This window comes from Pangasianodon hypophthalmus, chromosome 1, assembly GCF_027358585.1.
Source record: "Pangasianodon hypophthalmus isolate fPanHyp1 chromosome 1, fPanHyp1.pri, whole genome shotgun sequence".
In the NCBI taxonomy this organism is placed as follows: domain Eukaryota; kingdom Metazoa; phylum Chordata; class Actinopteri; order Siluriformes; family Pangasiidae; genus Pangasianodon; species Pangasianodon hypophthalmus.
Genome location: NC_069710.1, coordinates 13,758,132 through 13,783,704, shown reverse-complemented (window position 1 = coordinate 13,783,704; position 25,573 = coordinate 13,758,132). Strand labels below are relative to the sequence as shown.

The 25,573-nt window shown below is 39.0% G+C and overlaps 1 protein-coding gene across 12 annotated transcripts in view; it reads right to left on the bottom strand.

The window, feature by feature from the left end:
* Positions 1–25,573, bottom strand: part of obscnb (obscurin, cytoskeletal calmodulin and titin-interacting RhoGEF b) — a 67,208-nt gene that overhangs the window by 19,359 nt on the left and 22,276 nt on the right. For 5 of the 12 annotated variants that reach the window (XM_053238400.1, XM_053238626.1, XM_053238421.1 and 2 more), the window contains 26 exons: positions 25,007–25,273; positions 24,806–24,918; positions 24,483–24,636; positions 24,151–24,312; positions 23,761–23,865; positions 22,640–22,906; positions 21,778–22,047; positions 20,958–21,224; positions 19,633–19,899; positions 18,891–19,157; positions 18,055–18,324; positions 17,101–17,370; positions 16,755–17,021; positions 15,295–15,561; positions 14,936–15,202; positions 13,038–13,307; positions 11,654–11,923; positions 11,179–11,457; positions 10,474–10,740; positions 8,726–8,998; positions 5,335–5,601; positions 4,176–4,451; positions 3,489–3,761; positions 3,104–3,394; positions 2,608–2,877; positions 371–1,615 (listed from right to left, as the gene is read on the bottom strand). In XM_053238400.1, coding sequence (XP_053094375.1) covers positions 371–1,615; positions 2,608–2,877; positions 3,104–3,394; positions 3,489–3,761; positions 4,176–4,451; positions 5,335–5,601; positions 8,726–8,998; positions 10,474–10,740; positions 11,179–11,457; positions 11,654–11,923; positions 13,038–13,307; positions 14,936–15,202; positions 15,295–15,561; positions 16,755–17,021; positions 17,101–17,370; positions 18,055–18,324; positions 18,891–19,157; positions 19,633–19,899; positions 20,958–21,224; positions 21,778–22,047; positions 22,640–22,906; positions 23,761–23,865; positions 24,151–24,312; positions 24,483–24,636; positions 24,806–24,918; positions 25,007–25,273 — 7,461 coding nt within the window. The remainder of the gene's footprint in view (positions 1–370; positions 1,616–2,607; positions 2,878–3,103; positions 3,395–3,488; positions 3,762–4,175; positions 4,452–5,334; positions 5,602–8,725; positions 8,999–10,473; positions 10,741–11,178; positions 11,458–11,653; positions 11,924–13,037; positions 13,308–14,935; positions 15,203–15,294; positions 15,562–16,754; positions 17,022–17,100; positions 17,371–18,054; positions 18,325–18,890; positions 19,158–19,632; positions 19,900–20,957; positions 21,225–21,777; positions 22,048–22,639; positions 22,907–23,760; positions 23,866–24,150; positions 24,313–24,482; positions 24,637–24,805; positions 24,919–25,006; positions 25,274–25,573) is intronic. The other 7 variants (XM_053238553.1, XM_053238588.1, XM_053238512.1 and 4 more) reach the window with 7 other exon arrangements.

Here is a 25,573-nt window from a genome sequence, read left to right as displayed (position 1 = left end):
TTCATGCAAATGATGGACTATAGATCACAGGTTCCCCAGCCTTGGAGAACCCCCTATCCTGTACATTTTAGTGTTTTTCCCTAATCTAACACGGAAAGGCTGTGTTGGGAGCAAGGAAAACACTAAAAACACTAAAAAGGCTGTGTTGGGAGCAAGGAAAACACTAAAATGTGCTCTAGGTACTCCAGGTCTAGGGGTGGGAACCTGTGCTTTAGGTAATTCAGACAAAATAGCAGACAATTCCAAAATTTTGGTAGGCAAACAAAAAGCATTCAATCATGCTGAGACAAAACAGGTTCAAATCTATAAAGCTACAATAAACCAAATCTTGATGCAGGTTCAAGAATTAAAAACTCTAAATCTGCCATACCAGGTGGTCCCGACATGAAAACCGGCTTTTCTTTAGTTGGAGTTTGGGAACCATCTTGGCTGAATCCCATCTTCTTGATGCGAAGTTCTATCTTAGTTCCGGTTTCAATAATAGTGGTGTCTATAGGCACACCTTGGTGGGTAAACATCTCCTGGAATCGCTGGGATGCAACCTGAGCTTCGCTACGGGTGTCAAAGCGGATGTAGATGTAGCTGTCATCTTCACGATATGAATGTGGATCCGGTGGCTGCAGGTCACCCTCATCGGCACTTACAAAAGGTTCCTCCTCCACGTTTGGTGGAAGACGTGTACGAAGCAGCTTCTGAAGCCTCCTGCTTGCCTGTCGTAAAGACTCATCCATCTCGCTGCCAGAGCTCTCAGGCTCACTGTCCGCACTATAACCGAGAGTTAATGGACGACGTCCTGATGACTCTCGCACAGAGCCAACGATGACTTTTCCACTGTGGGACGCAACGCCAAACTTATTTGTGACCTCACAAGTGTACACCCCAGTGTCATTAGTTGTAGCAGCTGGCACAATCAGAGAGCAAGTCCCATCATTGTATATGTCGATGTGGTGGTGTTTGCCATCTACCAATGGTTTACCGTCCTTCAGCCAGCGAACTTTGTCTGGCTTGCCGTCTGCAATACACTCAAGATGAATTGTCATATTTGGTTCTTTGTTCTGGTCCTTAAAGACCTCTTTAAAGACAGGTCGCATATCCTTTCTGGCTTTGTAGCCTTTGAAGGCAGCTTGGATTTTGATGGCTGCTTCCTGCAGCTCATCCTTGTCGTCATCCTTAGTGATCTCAAATGGTGGTGCTGCTGTGGTCTGCTGCACTGATTTCTCAGTCATTTGAAAATGTTCGTAAAGCTTCTGGGATGCAGTAGTTTCAATTTCGCTTGTCACCGTGACAGCGGATTTGCTGCTCTTTTTAAGGTAAGACACCAGACTGGACTCATCTTCAGAACTGGTATAAAGATTTAGCTCTGATTTGATTTCGATGGGCTTCTCTTTCTCTTTGATCTGCTCTTTCTCCATGCCTTTATCCTCCTGATTTTGCGTCTTCTCTTTACCATCTTCTTCTGGCAGCTCAGATATGGAGTCCAGTGTGGGTTCCCTGCTCATCCTCCTCTTCTTGGCCACAGCATCCCATAAAACATGTAGATCTCCCTCAGAGGCAGCCTCAGGGGGCAAGCCAGGCTGGCCACCTTCCTCAGGCTGGGGTATCACTGTAGCATCTCCTGTAATCAGAGGTGACATTATGTAATATGTTAGTAAAAAAATATCTACAGGTGTCCTGTTACAGGAAAATAATCAATGAGGGTGGTGTGATGAAGTGGAGTTACTGTTACAAGGATGATTATCTTCCAATAACAGCAAATACTCTTATACAATTTTATTCTTTATTAAAGAACATCATCATACTTTTTATCCATTTGTAATTACATACTGTGAAATGGCCGCGAAACTTAGTTCACATCATCCCTTACGTTATAGTAGCTTTAAACAGTCATTCCCTCACCAGTCTCTCTTTTTTTCTCTCTCTCAAGAGAGAGAATAAGACAAAACACTGCCATGTTACAGAGAAATAAGAAATCGTGAACTCCTCTATCCTGAAGACCTTCCTGTGGTGGAACACTGACACTAGAGTCTCTTTCCATAATATGTTAAATAAACGTTTCCTTACAGAAAACATCACTATAATCAACATGTACACATAATTTTCTTTCTTAAATAACAAATTTGGACATTCATTATGTAGATTATGTAGAGTGTCCACCATTCAGGTTTCTGTGAATGTTGTTGTTACTATAGAAAAGATAATACATTAGAACAAGCGCATTAATAGTACCCTGCGATTTGCAGTTGCACTACTGTCGGAGCTAATGTTATAGAAATTTAATTTTAATTCAACAGTGCTGTGGTATAAAATAAGAATACTAAAAAAATACATGCAATAAATTGAATATCAGTATGTAACATCATTATTACTAATAAAATAGTTAAAACCTAATTATATTTTTCCTGAACATTAAAAAACATAGAACACTGTAACAAGTCACTGACACCATGGCAGTTAACTGATATCCACACAAAAATCAATACAAAATGATAAAAATGAAAGAAAAGTAAAGTAAACTGAGAAAACATATTTGAAGCTAAGAAAACTCAAAACCAGATAGATGTACATCTAAAGTCTGATTGTGTATGAAAATTGAGTCTGGGCAGATACCTTCAAGGTCAAGGTTTATTGAGGTTTTCACCTCTTCTGAGGCCACACAAGAATAGACCCCCTGGTCAGCAGGCTGGAAATCCTTAATGAGCAAAATTTGGGATTTGCCCTCTGTTACCACCTGGTATTTGGCTCCCATCTCAATCTCCTGATGGTCTTTTTGCCAGACGACCTGCTTATTCTCAGATGAAAGCTCGCTCTCCAGAGGGGCAACCTTCCCCTTTTGGAGCTCAGAGGCATTTAACTTCTTGGCAATTGTCACTGGTGCATCTAAAAATCAAAATAGTAGAAAAAAATAGAAATACAATTGAAGATACATGTTTTTAATCCTTCACAAATGCTTCAATTGACAACCACCAAATTATCCACTATATCTTCCTCAGTGTTCTGAACCAATTCCCAAAGTTCCCAAAGTCTGATGCTTCATTTTTTAAAACTTTTCTGTTCATCTCACACAAATTTTATAGGACTAAATTCTGAAGGCGTAGATCCTTACCCAATGTAACAGTTTGAGGAAGCTGGACAGAGTCACCAATCCCAGCACAGTTAATAGCAGCCACCCGGAATCTGTATCCATTGCCAGGGATAAGGTTTTCCACCGTAAACTCAGTATTGCACACTGGTTCTTCATGGCAGAGCTGCCATAGAGCACTATCCACTTGCCGCATCTCTACACGGTATCCCAGGATTGGGCTTCCACCATCACTGAGAGGTGTGAACCAGGACAGAGTCACTGATGTTGGTCCTTTAGTGACCAGCTCGGGATCCTCAGGGGGGTCAGGTACAGCTAGGATACAACACATTACATGAATGCAACATCAAATTCTTAACATCACTAAGGTTAGCAAAACCACTACGTTGTATGGACTGGTTGCACTTACCAATAGTCACTAGCCTGGCCACTGAAATGGCATCCTGAGCAGCAAACGTGATCTCCAGTGGTGGCCGGGCTTGGGCTTTTTTCAGAATTAGGGTGCATGCACATCCATTATTCTTCATCGCCCAAATGTCGTCTGGCCGAAGTTCAGAACCATTAGCATACCAGTTCACGTCTTTCTCTGGTACAGGCTCATTCAGGACACAAGTGAACTCCGCCTGCTCGCCAACAACAACGGTCTTGTCCTCCAAGGGTTTCACCACTTCCAGTTGCCACCCTAAATTTACAGTTCATTTAACATTACATAATAGATAATAAACAGTAAAGAAATAAATACAATTACACAATAACAGTTACATCAGCCTGGGACACTACACCCCCCACTCCCATTAAACATCTCGCCTATGTCATGTCAGACTGCATAAACATTGTATGGGACCACCAGTGCTGTCTGAAGTGGTGTGCTTGGCCCAGGGTGATATTCTTCTTGTAGAGACTAGCATACAAATAAGCTATAGAACCAAACATAACCAGTTTTGCATACAAATGATTGCATAGCAAGTTAGGCAATCTGTCTAAAAAAAAACTACACAAACTACTAGAATACTACAGATCTTTTTTCTATTTCAACTTATGGGAAAATTACTATAAGGATGCTAACAAAACTCAATAAGTTCCTAAATGGACTAACCTTTGACTGAGAGAAGGGCAGAGGTGGAGGCAGTGCCAGCCTGAAAGGTTACTGTACAGTTGTCACCAGCTCTCAAGTCTTTCAGCAGCAAAAGATGGCGACGACCGTTCTCGAAGCAAACGATTTCCACTTTTGCGGATTCCTTCACAGGTCTTCCATCAACCAACCACCGGCAGTCTTTAGACTCGGGGACAGATAGGGAGCACTCAAAAAGTGCCTCACCACCTTCAATGGTCTCCACATTATCCAGACCTTGAATGATCTCAATGGGTTTAGCTGTAGGACAGGTTTGAGAGGTTAACTTTTTATTCAAGTTCAAATTTTGGAGTGCTTTATTGCAATGCACCATGAGCAGTACTTGTTCAATTAAAAGGTCAATAACTGAGCCTTAACAGTCTTAACCTTATATCATGTTACATAAGATTAGAGACCAGCCAAAAACTTTAAAAATCTACTGTCTATGTTTTTACAATTCACACGAAGGAAATCTGCAATGAAAGTTAAAAATCTTTAAATCATCTGTTTTACTCCATGGAACTGTTCCAAAAATCCCCTCAGTTGGACCATCAACCTCTTTCTGAAAGCTCCACTAAAATGCACCATGTAAAAATCATAAAGTTAACCAGAAATGTGAAACTTCAACCATAAAGATTTCATGAAACATTATTCTCACATTCCTAATGTTGATAGTAGCTTCATCTCTGATTACCTTACAAACACAAATGCAGGTGCGGCTGGTATAAATGGCCTAGCAGGGCTAAGCACCCCATTTTACTTCTTTTGGCATCCACATCAGATTATTTGCTGAGGGGGCTGTGGCTGATTTCTTTCTACCCCTTCCATCTAATATCACAACCAGCCATCACTTCATTCATGCCTTCCATGACAGATACATCCCACATTTTTTCAAAATTATTCATATACTTTGATGCTCTCCAACACGTCATAGTACATAGTCATCAGCCTCACAACTCTTTCAAACATGTGGGGGATTCCTTACTGCACAAATATCTGGACCATTGTGCGACACTAAAGGAGCAGTATCTTACCCCAAGGCATTTCAAAGTTGGTAGACCCAAAGAATCCTAGCTAGACTTGTTTTTAAAACATAAACCTTTAATAATATTCAGATACGAGTTTGGGCTGCAGGTACGCTCACCTTGCACCCTAAGGTGTGCCTCAACACAGGTGCCATCTGCCTCACAGGAGTATACACCCACATCCTGTGTGGTTACCCGGCTAATGTACAATCGTGCTACAGTCCAGTCTTCCTCCACTATAAGCCTGTGGCCATCAGGTTGCACGGGTTGCCCGTTTTGCTTCCATATGGCCCTGACTGGCCGTGAGAACTGGCAGATGAACTCTGCAGGCTGGTTCTCTGCTATGTAGATATCCTCCATGGCACTGACTACCTCCACAGTAGGATCTATAAATGGTGGGTGAAGTAGGAACAGTGGTACAGTAAAGCACACACTCAAGACGATGACGAGGTTTCATTTTCTCTGACTTGTCTCACGAGATGATATTAAGCAACGACACTACTCAGTAAAAGACACCATTTTGAAAATAAAATAATGTGCATGCATCAGTTGCAGAAACCTGATGAAGCAAAGTGAATTGGTTAATGACTTTATAGGCATGGGTCTGTGAAGTATTTAAAAATTAATTATATTATATTCCAGAATGAAAGGATTTTGATATCTATTACGGTCTAATAACTAACTGATTAAGTGTTCTGGTGGTACACAATGCAAGGATGTAAAATGGAAGACTATGTATGTTATCAGTTCAGTGTCTTTCCCTTTGGGTTAGCTCTAGGACCCAGGGCATCTGTGTGTTGCCTTAGAGCCCCTGCAATGCCAGGGTCTGTGTGTACTCCCCCTTATCACCTCCCAATCAGCTGCTGTCTGGACAATCCCAACAGCAGGTGACGAGCCCGGCAAAGCTACTGATCTCATATGTGGAAACTCTGGGACTAAAAACTACCAACAATGAGTCATTTGACTGTTCGGTTCATTGGCATGAAGGACAAACTTCATGTTATTCCAGCTTTCTCAATGGAAGGCAGAGTCATGTCAATTATCGATCCAATCAGAAAAAATTAAATAGCCACACACCACCCATATGCAGACTTTCTACATCTGGTTGGGATGTTGGTTGCAGCAAGTCCAGTAGTAAAACTGAGAATGTTGTACCTCGGACCATTTCAGTGTTGCTCTCAACATGGGGAGTACCATGAACAAGGTATTCTGTCTAAAAATAGGTTAGTTCATTGGGTAAAGGAAGTAATGGTGCAAGCATACATTTAAAGAAATGCCTTATTACGTTAAATGACAGTAGATGCATGCTACAGCTACTTCCTGGTTGGCTCTAAGAGGACGTTTGTTAAGTGGTGACATGGAGCTCATTGTCTACCTTCAACAGATTTTATACATGGAATGAAGTTTTGTCATATTCTATGTGGTCTGTTTTGATTTTAAGGGATTCTCATCCTCAACCAAATAGACTATCAACACTTCTCACCCTCACCCTAGAGAGCAAAATCTGCATTTTGAACATTTCTTATCTTCATTCAAGTGTAACATTATTTATGAGTGCGGTGCATTATTGTCTGAAACCAGGACATGAACCCTTGTGATGACTTATATGCAGTCTTCACTAGCTCAGAAGGAAACTGCTTTGATGGTCCAGAACTTTAGGATTAAGTGGGAGACCGTCAGGCCACCCGAGTCACTCACGAAAATGGTCAGAAAATGAAGGTGACAGAGTGAGGACCTTTTACAGGCTACCCAGGTGGGGTCCTGGTCAAACAACAAGGATGAATACATAGGGTAACTGCTCTAGTTCTGAACAATCTCCCTGGAAATCATCCAATCAGTCGTACATACAAATTGGTCAAAAACCTCCCATTTCAATTTTTTTTAAGAGTAAAAAAACAAGACATATCAATTACTTATTGAAGTATTACTTGCAAGTATACTTGTAATTGATGTCGCATCTAATCTTCATGTGCTTACTTTGATATGTCCTACATCAGATACATCAGATGTTAGTGGAACAATTTTTTTTTTTATTACAGTTAATTTGTAAATTTCCAGATTTTTCTGAAACATTTCAAATGATTGAAATGATGAACCACAATGTAGGCCATGCATAGGTAAGTTGCCAAGCAAGACACTCATTTAGCTGGTTGAGGGGGGAAACAAACCCTTTTGGAGGCCTCTGCAAGCACTGAAAAACTTTTACATAACATTTCTAAAACAACGTAAAATATGGGTACTTATACATTTCTTCACTGAATTACTTGCACTCTGAAGAGTTCACCAGCATTTCCCAGCTTCTAGGAGTTATTTAATATCAGATGCTCTACCAAATAAATCATACAAACATATGTGGAAGGGCGTTATGGGCCCAGAGGTCTAGCTTTGTAACATTTGTAACAAACTCCACATGGTAAAATCGTCCATGAATTTCCAAAATTTGGATAATTACTGTATACTTCCAAATGAAATAGCTACAAAGATGACATTCAAGAATAGCAGTATACAACAGAGCAACAAAATGATTAGGGTTGTAGCATGAAGAACAATATCAGGAGGTAGGAATGCAAACACAGACTAACAGCAACTTGTTAATCAATTTAATTGCAGATAGCAGCTTTCCTAGTACAACTACGAAAGACAACAATAGTTTATGAAATAAGGTCTAAGAAAATAATGTGGAGTGATGTGGACCAAAGAGAATCAGAGTTACTGTTACCACACTGAAATTGATTATTTTCCAGTAACAGCTTATCCCCAAGTGTTTTATTCCCTGTATACCACAGCAATATTTATTGATTACAGACAGTCACATTGTACTTTTTGTCCATTGATAGAAAGAACTTTGCTCCTGTCAGCACTTTCATATAGTAACTATAAACAACTGTTCCCTCACCAGCCTCATTCTCTTTCTTTTGAAGTTAATAAGTGAAAAAAAGTTGCAGCTTTTCATGTTATAGCAAAACCAAAAAGCATGAAGACTCTCACATGGCGGAAAACATTTTAACAAACTGCTGACACTGGAGACTCCTTCCATAACTGTTTAAAAAAAAAACTTCCTCACATAAAATTAAATATCAGAGATTCTATGGTTTTATGTGATAAATTAATGTAAAGCATGTTCACAAGTCCCTGTAATTTACTTGTTACTATAGAAACAATAACATATTAGAACGAGCATATTAATGCAAATCTGTTATTTGATTTGCAGCCCGAACTACTGTCAGAGCTGCTGTTATAGAAAAGTACTCAACACTTTCTGACCAGTCAGAATCTGGAATTCAACAGCTCTGCGGTATAAGAAATGACTGAGCACTTAAAAATGAGAGCAGTACAAGGTACAAGTAAAAATAAAAGCAGGTCAGCTGGGTTTTTGTTAGTTTGTCAGTTCAGGAAATTCATGGACACGCATTTCAACCAGCAACTGGTCTACAATCTCCCTTCAGTGCTGCAAGGCCATTAACAAAAGAGCTGATCCGCACCCCTCAACACCGCCACCTGGTCCGGTACCTTTAACTAACAGCCTAGCCGAGGATGTCAAGCTTCCCGTTTTGAACAGGACGGTGCCCGAGTCATTTGGTGCCAGGTTCTTTAGGGTGAGGGTGTGAATATTGTCTTCACCCACCCCAATAACACTGAAGGGACTGTTCTCCAAACGGGTGCCATCCAGCCACCACTGGACTCTCCCTTTGGCACGGCGAGACAGCTGGCAGGAGAACACTGCCTGCTCTCCCGCAAAGACATCAGTGCTTTTTATACCAGACACTATGAGCACCTCAGCCTCTGCAGAGACCACAGACAAACAGCTAATCAATAGCATCCCTGAACGAACTCATAAAAATAGAAATCATAAAAAAATACATCACTGTGAGCAAGGATTTACTAGGCCTGATTTCTTTTCATGGATTTAAGCTGCCAAATTTGCTGACTAACCTCGCCAGAAAAACAAAGTAGCAATAGTTAATTATTATAGCTGGAGTTCGATGTTTGATTTTACAGTACGTGATATGGAAATGCTGTAAATGTCATGATAGTTGTGCACTTATTGTCAGAAAATGTGTGTGGCGGCCTGGGAAAACCCTTCACATGGTGAAGCTGTCATTTCTTACTACATATATAGTTCTGAAAACTACAGAATCAAGTTCTAGCATTTCTGGTTAAAGTAAAAAGAGGGAACTATTTAATTCCAATTCCATTTATACATTTATTACTTAATCTTCTGATGGAAAAAAAATTAATGACAAAATGTAAAGAATTAAGTTTATGATGGGAAATGAGTTCTCACTCTTATTATCAGCATCATCCACATCAGTCTCTGTCTGGTCACTTGAGGTAAAAGTGACTCACAAGCATCATCGTTGTGTCGTCAGTCCAACTTATCATCGGTGGGGAAATAATCACTGATTTATTCTCTCACTTCTGTTATGTTGGATAGATTTCTTGGCATTAGCGTAACGTTGGTGAAATATATTTATGTTTCTTTACAGCAGAGACGTCAAATTATATGAATGGGAAAAAACCCTGATTTTTCATCAACTTTGGCTGTTTTCCCAGAATTCATCTGCAGCAACTTCCCACACGTTTTCCCAGACCACCTCACACATATTATGCAGAAATTTGGATGAGTCATTCAATAGGAAAAATGACATATGAATTAGACAGAAATCTAGACATCAACCTTGAGATTTCTCTAGGAATATTAGACAGTAAACACAAATTGTCATGGCATTTTTTTGGACAATAAAACTGGATCTTTAACCCTTTAATGCATAAATTATTTAAAACCATATTCCAGCTTCTTTAGATGGCTTGTTATTACTTAAAGTTGCACATCATATGAATTAGGATGTTTTGTAAATATCTTTTATATTAACAAATAAATCTGGAGGAATACCATGACTAAAACAAAGGATAAAATCTTACACCAGAAATAGAATAAACTTTAATTGTGTTTAGAAACAAAAATTAGATTTAAATATAAAATATTAAATGTTAATGACCAAATTTCTAGAAAATATTGTTGGACAAAATATAGCAATATTCCTTTGACTTATGCAGTTGATTTCTAAAAGAGAAAAAAATTTAATTTAATTAAAATTAAAAAGGCATTCATTGGATTCTCGCACAAAACTGACCATCCAAATTGTGCATGTATGCATGAAACGGTGAACAGTTAATTCCTAAAATGCTACGGCTTTAATCCAACCTGCTACAAGTTGTGAATTTTTAACCCTGAAGTGAAGAACAATGTTCATTACCTTGCACTGAAAGGGAGGCTGTTGTTAACTGATTTCCAGCATCACAGGTATAATAGCCACTGTCCTCTGGTTTCAGGTCGTATATGTGAAGCTCTTGTATGCATCCCTCTTGCTTCAGCTGAAACTTCTTACCGGGTTGCAGGACTACTCCCCCTTTACGCCACTCTACTTTGACGCTGGGCTTAGAAAGTTCACAGCGGAGCGTAACCGTGTCACCTTCGACAGTGTCTAGGTTCTCCAATTCCTTGAGGAAGAAGGCCGGGGCTTCTGATTAGATGCGAGAGAAAGAACAAAGGAATGTCAGTAAATTTGGAAGGGTTGGTGATGCCGCAGCATTTCATAGAGTTGTGATCAATTACAGATCTTTGACTCCAGATATAGTAAGTAAACAAGCAAAAGACATAAAAGCCACTTCTTTAAAAACTTCTTTAAACCACTGGACGTCCTGAACGAGCCAACTTGATGCATTCATACTATCTGCTTGCCTCCTAAAGTACAAGAGTCTTCTCTTTTTGGAGGACCTGGATAACACTATGAATGTTAGTGTTAAGATGAACACTCACAGCTGTATTTATATTGTACATGACATTATAACGCGGCGCTGTTGTGCACACATGCACCCAAAGCATACATGAGAGCCAGCATCTCTAACTATTGATGAAGTACCGAAGACTCGTAAGCACTTGCAGACAACTAACCCTTTACCTTTGGGTTTCTCCTTCACCACCAAAGAAGCAACGCTCCTCTCAGAGCCAACCACAAAGGCCACGTCTCCTGAATCATCAGGTGTGACCATTTTTAACACTAGGCTGTGTTCCCTCCCTTGGATGCTGATCTGATTCAAGTCATTGCTCTGTAGGTGATTGGAGCCTAGCCACCATTCAGCATTAGTTACTCCTGTCTGGGACACCTCACACTGGAACACAGCATCCTCGCCAGTCGTCACTGTTACGTCCTTAAGTTCTCTTGTAATTCGTACACGTTCTAGATAAAGACAAGTGTAAAAAAGCCACTTTCTAAGGGCAATTAACCATATTTTTAAAAGTTAATGAAATATTCCATCAAATGCCATTTTATAGTTTGGTAATTATCAGATGTTGACATGTAAATCTGGATTATAACTGCATATTACTTGAGTGAATTAAACAGAACAATGCAAAGAAACACTGAAACTGATCACCTTTAACGCTTAAAGTGGCTTTGCTTTGTTTGTCTCCGACTTCACACACATATTCTCCAGCGTCGCCCACCGTTAGCTTGTAGATCACCAGAGTTTGGATTGTACCATTCTTCTGAATGGAATACTTGTCTCCTTCAGAAATTACTTTTCTGTCCTTCTTCCAGGTCACATGGGCATCGGGGGTTGAAGTTTCACAGGATAATGTAGCTTTATCTCCTTCTATGGCTTCCTGGTTCTGCAGGTCTTTTGTAAATTGCACCACAGGGACAGCTAGAAGCACATGGTATGAAAGAAATAGTTAAACTTCTTTGACAAAGACAAAACTAGAATCTGACATGAAAAGCTGCATCGAACACACTGGGCTAGATTTTTTGGTTTGTTAAAAATACACATTCAGTCAGGAGAACATGGTGTAACAGTAATACACAGTAATTCAGTCAGTCTCTGTTTGTTCTGATTCCATGGAACGAGCAGTTGCACTGGAATATCAGCAATCAGGTTGATGATACACAATCAGACAGCTGAGAGATAGCTGCTAGCTAACACTAGCTACAAGACAAGATCATGGTTGATCTTTTAATCTAATATTCAGGGACTGTAACAGTCACTGTTCAATTTTATTCTCATAAACCTTCTGTAATACTCAAAAGGTCCTCAGAGTGGTTAATTTTTGCTCTGCGCCCAAAACCAAACACTACCATACTCCAATTTATAAAATTATGAGTTCTCATCACCAGAATATTACAGACCAAAAAAGAGAGAGGCTAGTAAGGGAATGACTGTTTGTAGCTGCTATAGCTGTAAATAAGTTGTTTCGTGGACATTCCACAACATTAAAAATAACTATAAATAGATAAAAAGTACTTCAATTAAAAAAAAATGGTTAGTATTGGCAAATTGCTGTGTCAGGAAAGGTTGGTGAGGGAACAACTGTTTATAGCTGCTATAATGCAAGTGAGAACAGAAACAAACTTGTTTGGTGAATGCTCCAGAACATTAAAGTAAATATAAATGGATAAAAAGTACAATGTAATTTTTAATGAATAAAAAATTATCCGTAATAGATGATAAATTGCCGTTATATAAGAGGAATAAAGCACTTTATGCCTTTACAACATAATTATTTTATATTTAGCAAGACAAGGATAGGAGAAGAGTTAAAAAATGTTAAACAAGTGATGAATCAAGCCAATTGTGTGAATCAAATCAACAAATTCACAAGAACAATTCACTGATAATTAATTATTAATGTGGTCTCTAAAACGTGCCTCAATATAGCAAATCTAAAACGAAGTTATTCAAAAGGAAGTTGAGGAAGTTAGACGGTCAGAAAGGAAAAATGCAAGGCCTTGCAGCTGGTGGAGTCATCAGAGACCGAGTTTACCTTTAACGGTGAGACAAGCAAAAGAAGTGTGGCTCCCCACGTGGAAGGACACGGTGCCTGAGTCTTTCTCAGTCACACTCCTTAGAGTAAGCGAGTGCCTTTTGCCTTCCACTTGGATTACATTCATCTCGTTGCTCTGGAGAGGAACACCCTGAAGTTCCCACTTCACGTTCTGGGCGCCATCATGAGATACAAAGCACTCAAAGGACACATCATCTCCTTCGTTAACGATGCAGCTCTTCAGCCCGGTGTCAATAGTAATGTCAAGTTCTGTTTAATACACATCATCCAGGATACATTTTAAGCCAGTTTTACTGATGTGGGTAATGCATTGATTCAACGGTGTAGTTGGAATAAGAATGGCCGTTTTTTAAACTGAATAGCTTTGTAGTCATCAAGCTGGTGTACCCTTTACTCACTGCACCACCAGTCAATGAAAGGTACATGCCTTTTTGGTGCTTGATTTCTCTGCCCATATTAATGCAATTCTTTAGTTAAGGTTTTAGAACTGTGCACGTCCATGTTTATATTTGTATGTATATGTGTAGGAGACTAAAATTTTTGTGCACGTACATGTTTATATTTGTATGTATATGTGTAGGATACTAAAATTTTCTCGAACTGGATTTAAAAAAAAAAAATCCCACATTTTTTATGTAAATGCTCCTGTTAAAAAATTATGAATACAATGAATAGTTTGGAACCATCTTGATAAATGAGCCCCACTGTGTGCATGAATTAAATTTTTGTGGTCTTTCCAGGGGTTTATTTTAAAGCAACTTTTCAGTCATGTCACTGCAAATACACTATAAGGCCAAAAGTTTGTGGACACCTGATCATCACACCCATATATGGTTCATCCCCAAACTGTTGCCCCAAAGTTGGAAAGACACAATTATATAGGATGTCTTTATAGGATCGTAAAGCTGTAGCATTACGATTTCCTTTCACTAGAACTAAGAGGCCCAAACCTGTTCCAGCATGACAATACCCCTGTGCACAAAGTGAGCTCCGTGCAGACATGGTTTACCAAGTTTGGAGTGGAAGAACTCGAGTGTCCTGCACAGAGCCCTGACCTCAACCCCACTGAACACCTTTGGGATAAACTGGAACACTGACTGCACCCTCGTCAGGCACTGATGTTGGACGAGGAGGGTGCAGTCAGTGTTCCAGTTTATCCCAAAGGTGTTACAAAGGTGTTACACAAAGGTGTTACACAAATCCCCACAGCCATGCTCCAAACTCTAGTGAAAAGCCTTCCCAGAAGAGTGGAGCCTATTATAACAGCAAAGGGGGAATAAATCTGGAATGGGAATATATGGGTCTGATGGTCAGGTGTCCACAAACTTTTGGCCATATAGTGTATAAACTATAATTGTGCTTTAAAAGCCTGTAAAACCTATATCTAATTAATTCAAAACATTAAACTCAAAACTCAAAACATACAGTGCATAACAGTTCCAAAGAAAAGAAAAATGTTATGTAGAGTAGCTTAGTTGGATTTCGTAGTATAAAGTGTACTAGCAATTGTAGTATATTGAACCATGTAGAGCATTAAAATGGGGGTTTTGCTATAGTACTAAATTCCTGTGCATGTAAGACACATAATGTAATTTACATTCACACAAAAAGAATCATGCAGCCACAGATTTGGTGACAGGTGGTGAAATTAATAGTATAAAATGTAAGAAGATTGTCCCATGCAAGAAGAAATGAAAAGGAAAAGAAAGGTGGAAAGGTGAAAACAGTGGAGAAGTTAGAAAGTAGTGTTGTTTTTGATTTTTAGCAAGGAGAGATGTGGAAAATGTGAGTCGAACCATGCAGCAAGTGGCATGGAACGGAGGTAGAGCATTTAACGTCACTGCTGCCAGTTAAGAAGGTAGAATATTGGTTCCTACCCTTTACCGTGAGCTGGGCAGAAGTCGTTTCATACCCAGAATCACAGGAATACTCTCCTGCATCTGCTTCCTGTAGCCTGTAGATGACTAGCTCGACCACTGCTCCGTCTTGCCTTAACTGGTGTTTGCTGCTGGATTGTAAGATCTTCTGATCTTTTCTCCACACTACAGGCGCTCCTGGTTTGGTAAGTTCACATCGGAATATGACAGTTTCCCCAGCTTCGCCTTCCAGCTTGTTCAGAGGGTTTTTAAACAGAATGGGTAGTGCTGCAAAGTGAAGAGGTGGAGTTCAAGAGGAGGAAAATGAAAAACATGATGTGCCATCCTTCATAAGGAGTCCAGATTTGCTAAAATCCTACCCTTTACTTCTAGGTGTGCAGTAGTTTTCTGATCTCCACTGTCGCAGGTGTAGTCTCCTGAGTCTTCAGGGTCAAGGTCATGGATTATCAACTGGACGAGGTGGCCATCTTGCCGGAATTCATATTTGGCGCAAGAACAAAGGTCTACTTCCCCTTTGCGCCACTGAACCGGTATACCTGGTTTAGACAGCTCGCAGCACCAGGTGACACTTTCCTTCTCCAAAGCCTTCTGGTCCTTCAACTCAAGAGTGAAAATGGCTGGAAGAACTGACGATTTGGATAACAGAGGAAGAGAATTGGCAATTAAGATGATGCATGTTTTTTCCTACAAAAATTGGGTCTACATTTACATCCCATGCTTAGGTAAGTGATCTATTCCAGGAGTGTGGTAGAGCAACATTCTCTTGACTCTTGACATTCTCTGGCATCATGACAGGATTGAATAAAAACCTATGTGGTACTGAAATGAAATTTTATGCCAAGTCCTGTTATTAAACTAACATCATTTAGGAATCTACTCAACAAAACTCATGAAACCACAGGTGAATTTCAACTCCAAGGACAAGCAAGAGATTCATAAGATTTAATCTTTATGTCAAGATGCTTACCTTAAACCTAAAATAAGCCAGAATTTTTAATTCAGCCAAGCCAAAGTCATTTATTTAGATCGTCTGTTTTCTTCCCAATAAGGCAAAATAAGAAATTACTCTTTCTCATTAATCACTAGAAAATGAAAGTCATGCCAATATATACAAATAACCACAAATAAGTAGAGCTTGCACAGGTTTTCCACTCAACAACCTTTTCAGTAAGCATCAGGACTTTTTTTTTCGGGAGGTTCCTGCATTCTTTAGTTTTATACCACAGCACCACTGAATGCTTGATTCTGATTGATCAGAAGCTGCTGATTAATTTTCTATAAAAGCAGTGGATATTAATTATGGCCGCAGGGCAAATCATAGGATAATACTGATGCGCTCATTCTAATACGTTACCGTTTTATAGTAACAATTTACACAGGGACTAACACACAGGCACTCCACATAACTGGATTAAAAACTGTGTGTAATTATTGATGTGGATAATATTTCTGTAAGGAGAGATTTATGTATGGAAGAAGTCTACAGTATCAGCACTTCGTCAATTTTCTGATACTTGTCTCACAGAGGTTGCACAACATTAAAGGTAACTAGAAAGGGATAAAAAGAAGACAACATCTAATAATTCTAATTCTTGCTGTGGTATAAGAGGAATAAAATAGATGTGCTGGTATAGGAAAAATAACCAACAGTAGCTCTGATTTAGGTCAAACATGGATGTGTTTCTTCTGGTGGTAGTACTGTCCCCAGTACCCAGGTATCTCAAGCAGATTTTGAGCCTGTACTTGTACTGATGATTTTACAAAAGATCATATGCCAGATGTCAGTGTCTAGTCCTCTCTATACTGTTCGGGCTCTTACCTTGAACGGTCAGCTTGGCCGTACTCTTGGCGGTGCCTACACTGCACGAGTACGTATCACTGTCAGCCTCCTCCAAATCGTTCACTGTGAGAATGAGGATTCTTTCCTTCTTTGTCATCTGATACTTTCTTCCTGCCTTGATCTCCTTCACACCTTTCAGCCAAGTGACTTTGGAAGCTGGATGGGCAGTTTCACACTCAAAACTGATGGCACCTTTTTCATGCGCGGTGATATCTTTGAGCTCACGGATGAACTTGTTCACAGGCTCTGAAAAGCGTAATACGAATTATGCTCTGAAATCTGCAATTATAAAAGTATTAATGTCGTAAGATGATCGAAGAAGCACCTTTGATTTCCAGTTGAGCTTTCGAGGTCGGACCACCGGTCACCTCACAGCTGTATTCTCCAGAATCCTTAGCGGTAACACTGTGAACAATCAGCTTCACAACCTTATTTTCCTGAATAATCTCATACTTTAGGCTCTTCTGGATCGACTTTCCGTTCACACACCAAACAACATCCAAGCCAGCCTGAGAGAGTTCACCGAGGAACACAGCATCTTTTCCAGGAGTAATGCTAACACCCTGGAGCTCTTTAGAGAAGATAGGAACTTCACCTGAGGCAAAGATAAAACATAGCAGTGAAGCTGTTTAATGAAGTTGCTTGCAAATACACAAATGCCACAACTTTTACTTTACTTACTTATAAAAGACTTAGTGGGTTTTGGTTTGTTAGGAATACATCGAGGACCAACCAATTATCTTACAATGATATCACCTCGGAAGATCCCAAAAAATTGTTGCTAACTGTAAGGTAAGTATATCCACTTCTGAGGAACTTGTGGGCCTCATAAAACATAGCACAAAATGTTGGCTGAGCGATGTGTAGGGCTGAACACTTACCAGTAAATCTCTTTCATTCATTGATCAGAAATACGGTGTGAGAAAAAGTGGGCAAAGAAATTGCATGGAGACATGCTAAATAAATGACCCAAAGCACAATGCATGCTCCGTTCACATTCTGCAATCGACTCGCTTCAGAGTTGAAGTGCATTCTGGAAACAGATTGGTCTCAGTCTGCTTCCAGAATGCAATTCGACTCTGAAGCGAGATTGGTGGTTTTGGTTCACACCCTAAGTGTTATTGCAGTGTTCTCACCTTGCTAAAGAATCACACACCACGGCAAATATACCATAGTTCCATTTAAATGGACTCAACATTACATATGTGAAAGCCCCTTAAGGTGTGATTGGTGTTTCAGCTGCTTGAGTAACTTATAAAACCCCCAGCAAACGTCTCACCTTCCACAGACAACGTTGCTTTCGAGTTCAAGTCCGTGAGAGTGAAAACAACCTCCCCTGAGTCTGACCCAGTCACTCTTTTGATGCTAAGTGTGTGCTTGCGCCCTTTGCTGCTAATCTGGAAACGCCCTCCGCTCGTCACAGGTTGGCCTTTCAGGCTCCACGAGCACGCGTCCGAGCTTTCTCGAGAGAGGATACACTCAAACACGCAGGTCTCACCTGCTTTAGCCTCCACGGACTTCAAGCGTTTTGTGATGCCAATGCTGATGTCTGTGTGATGTGGAAAAAACGCATTAATAAAAGAGAGCATTTTTAATGGTGCTATATCTGAAACCAGATATCGGTAACCAAAATCGGTATCGATTCTGACTGGTCAGAAGGTTTACATTAATCAATTCCTTCTAACATGTTATTGTTTCAATTATAAAAACTTACAACATACAAAGTTAGGCATAAGAGAGAAAAAAACAGAGGCTGATGAGTGAATGACTCTTAGCTATTATAATGTAAATGATAAAAGTAACTTGTTTCATCACTGTGCCACAAACGTAAACGTAAACGTAAAAACTTTAATAAATAAAAAAATGTAATTGTTGAAAAATTGCTGTGGTATCAGAGGAATAAAACACTTCAGGATGTGCTGCTGTAGGAAAATAATAAACTCTGTGGTGGTAACACTAACTCTGCTTCATCACACCATCCTGTTTTTGATCATTTTCCTATGACAGCACAACACAGTGTTTTATTCCATAATTAACGGATAACAAAAGAACGTGTGAAATTGTCAACAGATAAAGAAGAATTTGTCTGTAATGCAAGTTTTCCTTTCATCATACCTCTAATGGTGACCTTTGATTTTGTAAGATCTGTACCAAGATCACAGCTGTACTCTCCGGCGTCTGCCTGCGTGATGTCCCGGATCGTCAGACCCAGGATCCTGCCGTCATGTAACAGCTCATACTTGCTGTCGGCAGAAAGGATGGTACCACCTTTCCGCCAAACAGGGGACACTGTGGGTTTTGAGGCTTCACATTTCAGAGTTACAGTGCCCTTTTCTTCTCCAATCACATCGTCTAACAACTTAAGGAAGACGGCTTTCTTTTCTGCAGTTCAACAAATCAAAATTAAGCATTCAGAATTTCTCCATGCCACAAGAGGCTTGTAACAGTGCCTTGCACAAGTATTCATTGACATTTAGCTCTCAACCTTGACCAGTTTCCTCTGCTGATGAAAAGCATCCCCACAGTATGATATTACCACCACCATGCTTTACAGTCAAGATAGTGTTCTTGACTGGGGTGATGAGTTCCCACCAAATGTAGCGCTTTATGTAATGATCAGAAAGTTACGTTTTTCTCATCAGAACACAGCACCATTTTCCATATGTTTGTTGAATCTCCAACATGTCTTTTTATGTTCTTTATCTGAAATAATTTAGCAAACTATTGATTTTCCCCATGACATATATTCCTGAACAAGTCGATTTCTGTTCCAGGTTGCAACACCACAATGTGAAAAAGTTCAAGGGGGTGAATACTTTGCAAGACATTGTAAACTTACTTTCTCAAACAATGATACCTTTCACATTCAGGCAGACCGTCTGCTTCTCTTCCCTAATCTTGAAGGTGATCTTCCCACCGTCTTGAGGTGCCAGGTTCTTGAGGGTAATGGTATGTGTTTTATTCACATGTTGGATAACATTAACCTCGTTGCTGAACAGCGGCTTGTCATTGAGGAACCACTCAACTTCCTCGTCAGCATAATTCACCTCACAGGTAAACACAGCATCACCGCCTTCATCAACCTCCACATCCGTCAAGCGTTTGGTGATCTGAACGTTACGCACTGTGGACCAATCAGTTCAAAGTTCAAAAGTGTTATGATGTTCCCTTTTCCCATTCCATAAGAATGTAGGTTGGGCTGGCCTGAGCAGCATTTTACAGGATTTGAATACTGGGTGTTTCTGAATGAGTTCTGTTCTCAAAACCATCCATAACAAACAAACCAAGGTTAATATATTTTTTTTATAAAACATACGTTAACAAGAGTACTTTAAGTGAACTTTAAGTAAACATTTACAGTGTAAATGTTGTAGCCGTTTCAGTAGCTATGCAACAATGACAATAGTAAAAATAAGGTTTAAAAAAAAAGTGTCCCCCCTTCTGCCTGTCAGTGGCTTTTCTAAACAATGAGACATTTAATTTGGTGTAAAAACATTTTATACAACTTTTTAAAAATATTGTGGGACAGATGTATTAAGTAAATATGTGTGGTTATAATGTCGCACATGAATTTCACAGAAGTTATCAGGATTTCAGTGCAATTGTGTGGGAGGTAGGAAGGTAAAGACAAAACTACAGAATAATAACAACAACTTTATGTAATTACTAATTTATATAACCCTTTTCATGCACGTAAAATGCAGCTCAAAGGGCTTTACAGTAAAAAAAAAACAGAAATAAACAAAACAAAATGGTAAAACGAGGCAAATAAATAATAGCAGTGACGAAGAAAACAACAAAATATAACTTTATATGCAAAACAGTGTGCAAAAAATAAAAGCTAGTTAATATCTAAAGTGAAAGATATGCATTTTTTTAAAAAAATCAATGATAAATGGAGATTGATGCATGTTTAACTGTAATGCATTACAGATCTTTGGTGCATAAAGTATTCATTAACTTCATAAATACCAATTGAAATAATACTTGAGTACTTAAATTATTCAAGCCAGCCCTACTGTATATACTGTATATATATATATATATATATATATATATATATATATATATATATATATATATATATATATATATATATATATATATATACATTTGTGTGTGTGTGTATATATATATATATATATATATATATATATATATATATATATATATAAATTTTACCTTCAACAGTGAGAATGGCTTTGGTCTCACAGGTTGCAGTCTGACAGCGATACTCGTCAGCGTCGTCTGGACTCAGTGCCTGGATGACCAGCTGCACTTCAGTGCCACTTTGTTTCATAATATACTTGCTGGATGCCTCCAGAGCGGTCTGACCCTTAAACCAACACACTTCTTTAGGAACAGCTGATAGCCTGCATGACAGCTTGGCTGAGGCCTTTTCTTCGACGGTCACATTTTTGAGGGGCTCGACCACCTCAATGGGACGCTCTGTGGAGGAAATTATAGATCTATAGGTCTTTCAGAGATCAGGGACAAAACATTAAATGCATTTATACCACAGCGCTGCTGAATTATCCACTCTGTGTTCTCAGGTGGTGCTGCTTAATTTTCTATAACAGCAGCTCCAACAGTAGTGCGGCTGCGGATCACAGATCTGAGATAGTAACGACATACAATGGGATTTGTTTCGGAGGCGCATCACATAATCATAAAATACTAAAGCTAATAATAAAGGCGCCATTCTTTCATCAATAAAACTTGTAATTGTTGATAAATTGTTGTGAAATAAAGAAAAATAAAGCACTTTGGGACATGTGGTTCAGGCCACATCACACCACCCTACCAGTGATTATTTTCCTATAACAGCATGCGACTGAAGTGTTTTATCCTTACATAATAAATGTGACGTTTGATTTGTGGATAAATTTAAGAATTTTGTAGTGTCAAAGACAAAATGCTGCAAATCACATTTTCACTGCAGAAATGACTATTACAAAACTTTTTTTTTTTTGTTTGTTTTTTTTCCTATTGTCAGCCGAACCTTTCACCGTGAGCTGAGCCGTTGATTTGCTTTTTCCAGCTGTGAACTGCACGGTTCCTGACATGGAAACCTTGGTCTTCTTAAATGTAAGGCGATGCATAGTGCCTTCCTTCTCGATCTCAACATCACTGCTCTCACTCAGACTTTGTCCATTCAGGACCCACTTTGCAGGCTTGACTGTTTCCACACTGATTTCCACCTCGAAGTGAGCTGCGAACGGTTCGGTCACTTCCACTGCACTAAGCTCCTTGACGATGCTGATGGCCTGCTCTGGAAATCATCAGGACATAACATTATGATCTTAGCTAGGGCCAAATGTGTCGATGTTGTTAGATAAACTTCAAAGATACAAAAATATCAAAGATACAAAAATATCTTAAATATATTATTAATTATAATTACAACCTCTAGCTAGGAAAATAGACTAAATTCTGTAGATGAAGAAAATATAAAGCAAGCAAAGAAGTATAAAAAAATTTCACCACAAAAACCCTAGCTCATGTTCACTAATTTAAAAAAAATCTTTAAGATGTGCAAGAGAATAGAGGCGAAGGTCTATAACTATAAACATATTAAAAGTACAATATGTCATTGTTTAATAAATATAAAATTGTAATCACTGAACACTGTTGTGGAATTCATTTTTTTTATTTACTAAAGAGTGACACTTTTTTATCTGTTTATAGTTACTTTTGTCTTGCAGTTCTCTTACTGTTGCTTGGCATACATCTGATATTTTTAAATGTCACAAAACTGATGAAATGGTATTAAGTTTTTGAAATGAGTAATATTTGATAATGTTAATGTAATTTTATGCTTAGTTCAGCTCCTGCGTATTGTAAACATTTTCCCTCATTATTACCCTCCACGAGTAGCTTGCATGACGTCTTTTCATCAACAGCATCGCACATGTACGTGGCTTCATCCCCAGAGTCCACATCATTGATGGTGAGCTTACGATACACATCCTCGCTGGAGATTTCGTGCTTCTTACTGGCTTTGATCTTGTCCTTGCCCTTATACCATGTGACCGGGGCACTGGCTCGAGATACCTGACACTCTAAAATTCCCCGGTGTTTGTACATGGCAATTTTGTCTCGGAGTTTCTTCACGAATCTCACAGGCAGTTCTGTAATCATTTTAAAGCTCTTAGGATATCTACAACACCAAAGGACCTCAAAAAAGATTGTTAAACTCGAAAGAATTAGGCCATGAGTTACAACACTTACAGTTGGGGTCATAAATTTACATACGCTTTGCAGAATCTGCAAAATGTTAATAATTTTTTTAAAAATTAGAGGGATCATAAAAATTGCATTTTTTAAATTAAAAAACAGTGTAAAAATTATAAATGAAACAAAATTATAACTGAATTTACACAAAAATTCAGTTCAAAAATTTATATACGCTTGATTCTTAATGCTGTGTGTTGTTACCTGGATGATCAGCTACTGTTTTTATGTTTTGTGATAGTTGTTTGTCCTGAGCAGTTGCCCACTGTTCTTCAGAAAAATCCTCCATGTCCTGCACATTCTTTGGTTTTCCAGCATTTTCTGCATATTTGACCCCTTTCCTATATGATGTTGAGATCCATCTTTTCACACTGAGGACAACTGAGGGACTCGTACACAACTATTACAAAAGGTGCAAACATTCACTGATGCTCAAGAAGGCAACACAATACATTAAGAGCCAGGGGGATGTAAACTTTTGAACAGGATGATCGGTGTTAATTGTTATTATTTTGTTAAAAGATATTTTTTCATTTAGTACTGCCCTTCAGAAGCTATAAAAGATATTTATGTTTCCAAGAAGATAAAATAATAACAATTTTCAAAAGACAAAATGGAATTTTTGTGATTCGTCTTATTTTTTAAAAATTATTAACATTTTGCAGATTCTGCATGGCATATATAAACTTGTGACCCCAACTGTATATAACACTTTAATTTAACATCAAAATGCATGCAACAGACCACCAACCTTTGACTGTGAGCTTAGCGACTGATGAAGCCTTTTCAGCCATGAATTTGATTTCAGCAGCATCTTCAGGCTTCACAGATTTGAAGAGTAGAACATATGTTCTCCCTTTAAAAATGGGAAAAGAGCGCTACTGTTACCACCCCGAATAATATTTTGCTCTAACAGCACATCCTTAAAGTTTTAATCCTCTTACACCTCAGCAAATTGCCAATAAATACATTTATAATGAATTAAGTAATGAGACCTACTTTTTATCCATTTATAGTTACTATAGAAACAATAATGTATTAGAACAATTGAATTAATATAAACCTGTGATATACAACTGCTGTTATAGAAAATTAATCACCACCTTCTGTCTAATCAGCATCATCGCTAACGTAAACTCACCTTCTTGTCTCATCTTGATGTTGTCCCCAGCTTTGAGTTTGACGTCACCCTTAAACCACTGACCCTCCACTTCATCATGCGACACCTCACAGACAAACGCTGCACTCTCTTTCTCCGTCACTTCCAAATCCTTCAGCTGCTTAATAATCTTAATGTCACGAGCTGCAGAAGAGTCAAAAATAAGAACAGCAATGGCTGTTGCCTAAGGCCAAAGCCTCTGCTTATAGAAACTGATACTAGGCATGGGGAAAAAAAAAACAGCTTCACAACACAAAACTCTCACATCCCACAACAGAGACGTTAAATAACAAATAAAAGTTGTTCCTTTCTACCATGAACGGTCAGCTTGGCTGATGTGTTGTCATCCGTCGTTTTGCACATGTACAAGCCTTGGTCTTCATAAGTACACTTCTGGATGAGGAGGCTACGCTTCCGACCTTGGGAATGAATCATGTATCTCTTTCCTGGTTTCAGTTCCTCATCATTCTGAGGAAAGAGGTTTCATGCTCACTGTGTGTGTATATATATAATTTATGTATATATTTAGTAATATATTTCAATCATTTTGGCCAAGACTGCAGATACTGTACTATTCTTTCAGTTTTGTATTTTGAAGAACTGGTTGCCATGAAAAAAGTAAACAACATCTGTATACCTTAAACCACTTTACGTCAGCATTCACTCGGGAAACTTCGCACTCAAAGGTGGCTTTGTCCTTTTCCGAAGTCGTCACATCTTCTAATGGTCTGAGGATCTTTGCAGGAGGTTCTGTATAACATACAATACAGCTCTAAAACAGACATTTTTTTATTCAGACATTTTAATTTAAACTTTAAACTAACAAGAACAGACGTACCTGTGACGATGAGTTTTGCAGACGTGTGGACACCTTCTGCCTGGAAAGAGATCATCCCACTGTCTTCTATCTTCAGCTGGGACATGGTCAAGGAATGTTTATTACCCAGAGCTGTAATGAGGATTTTGGGACTTGCTCTCAGTTTTTGGCCATCTTTGGTCCAGAAAGCTTCCACATCAGGCTGGCTGAGTTCCACCTCCATTGTTACCGTCTCCTGTTCATGGACTTTCATCTCTTTCAAGCCCTTAACAACTTGGATCTTCTTCACTAAAGGGCCACAATCGGAGTGGATCATTAGAAATTCATTGTATATCTTTTCATGTAGGAGTGTAACACAGTGACACAATCGGTATCTGTTTAGTGCTCCAAATATCCATATCTGTATTCGGATTTAAATCTGAAATGGGCGTGACTCAAACCGAAAGCGTGTGGTGTGTGCATTCTGGCTCTGACAGTTCCTTAGTCTCAGGTACATCATTCCAGTTCCCACCCACAATGTTTGTACGTGAATTTAGTTGGTTGTATTTGCCAAATATAAACAAACTAATTGCCTAATTTAAACCACCA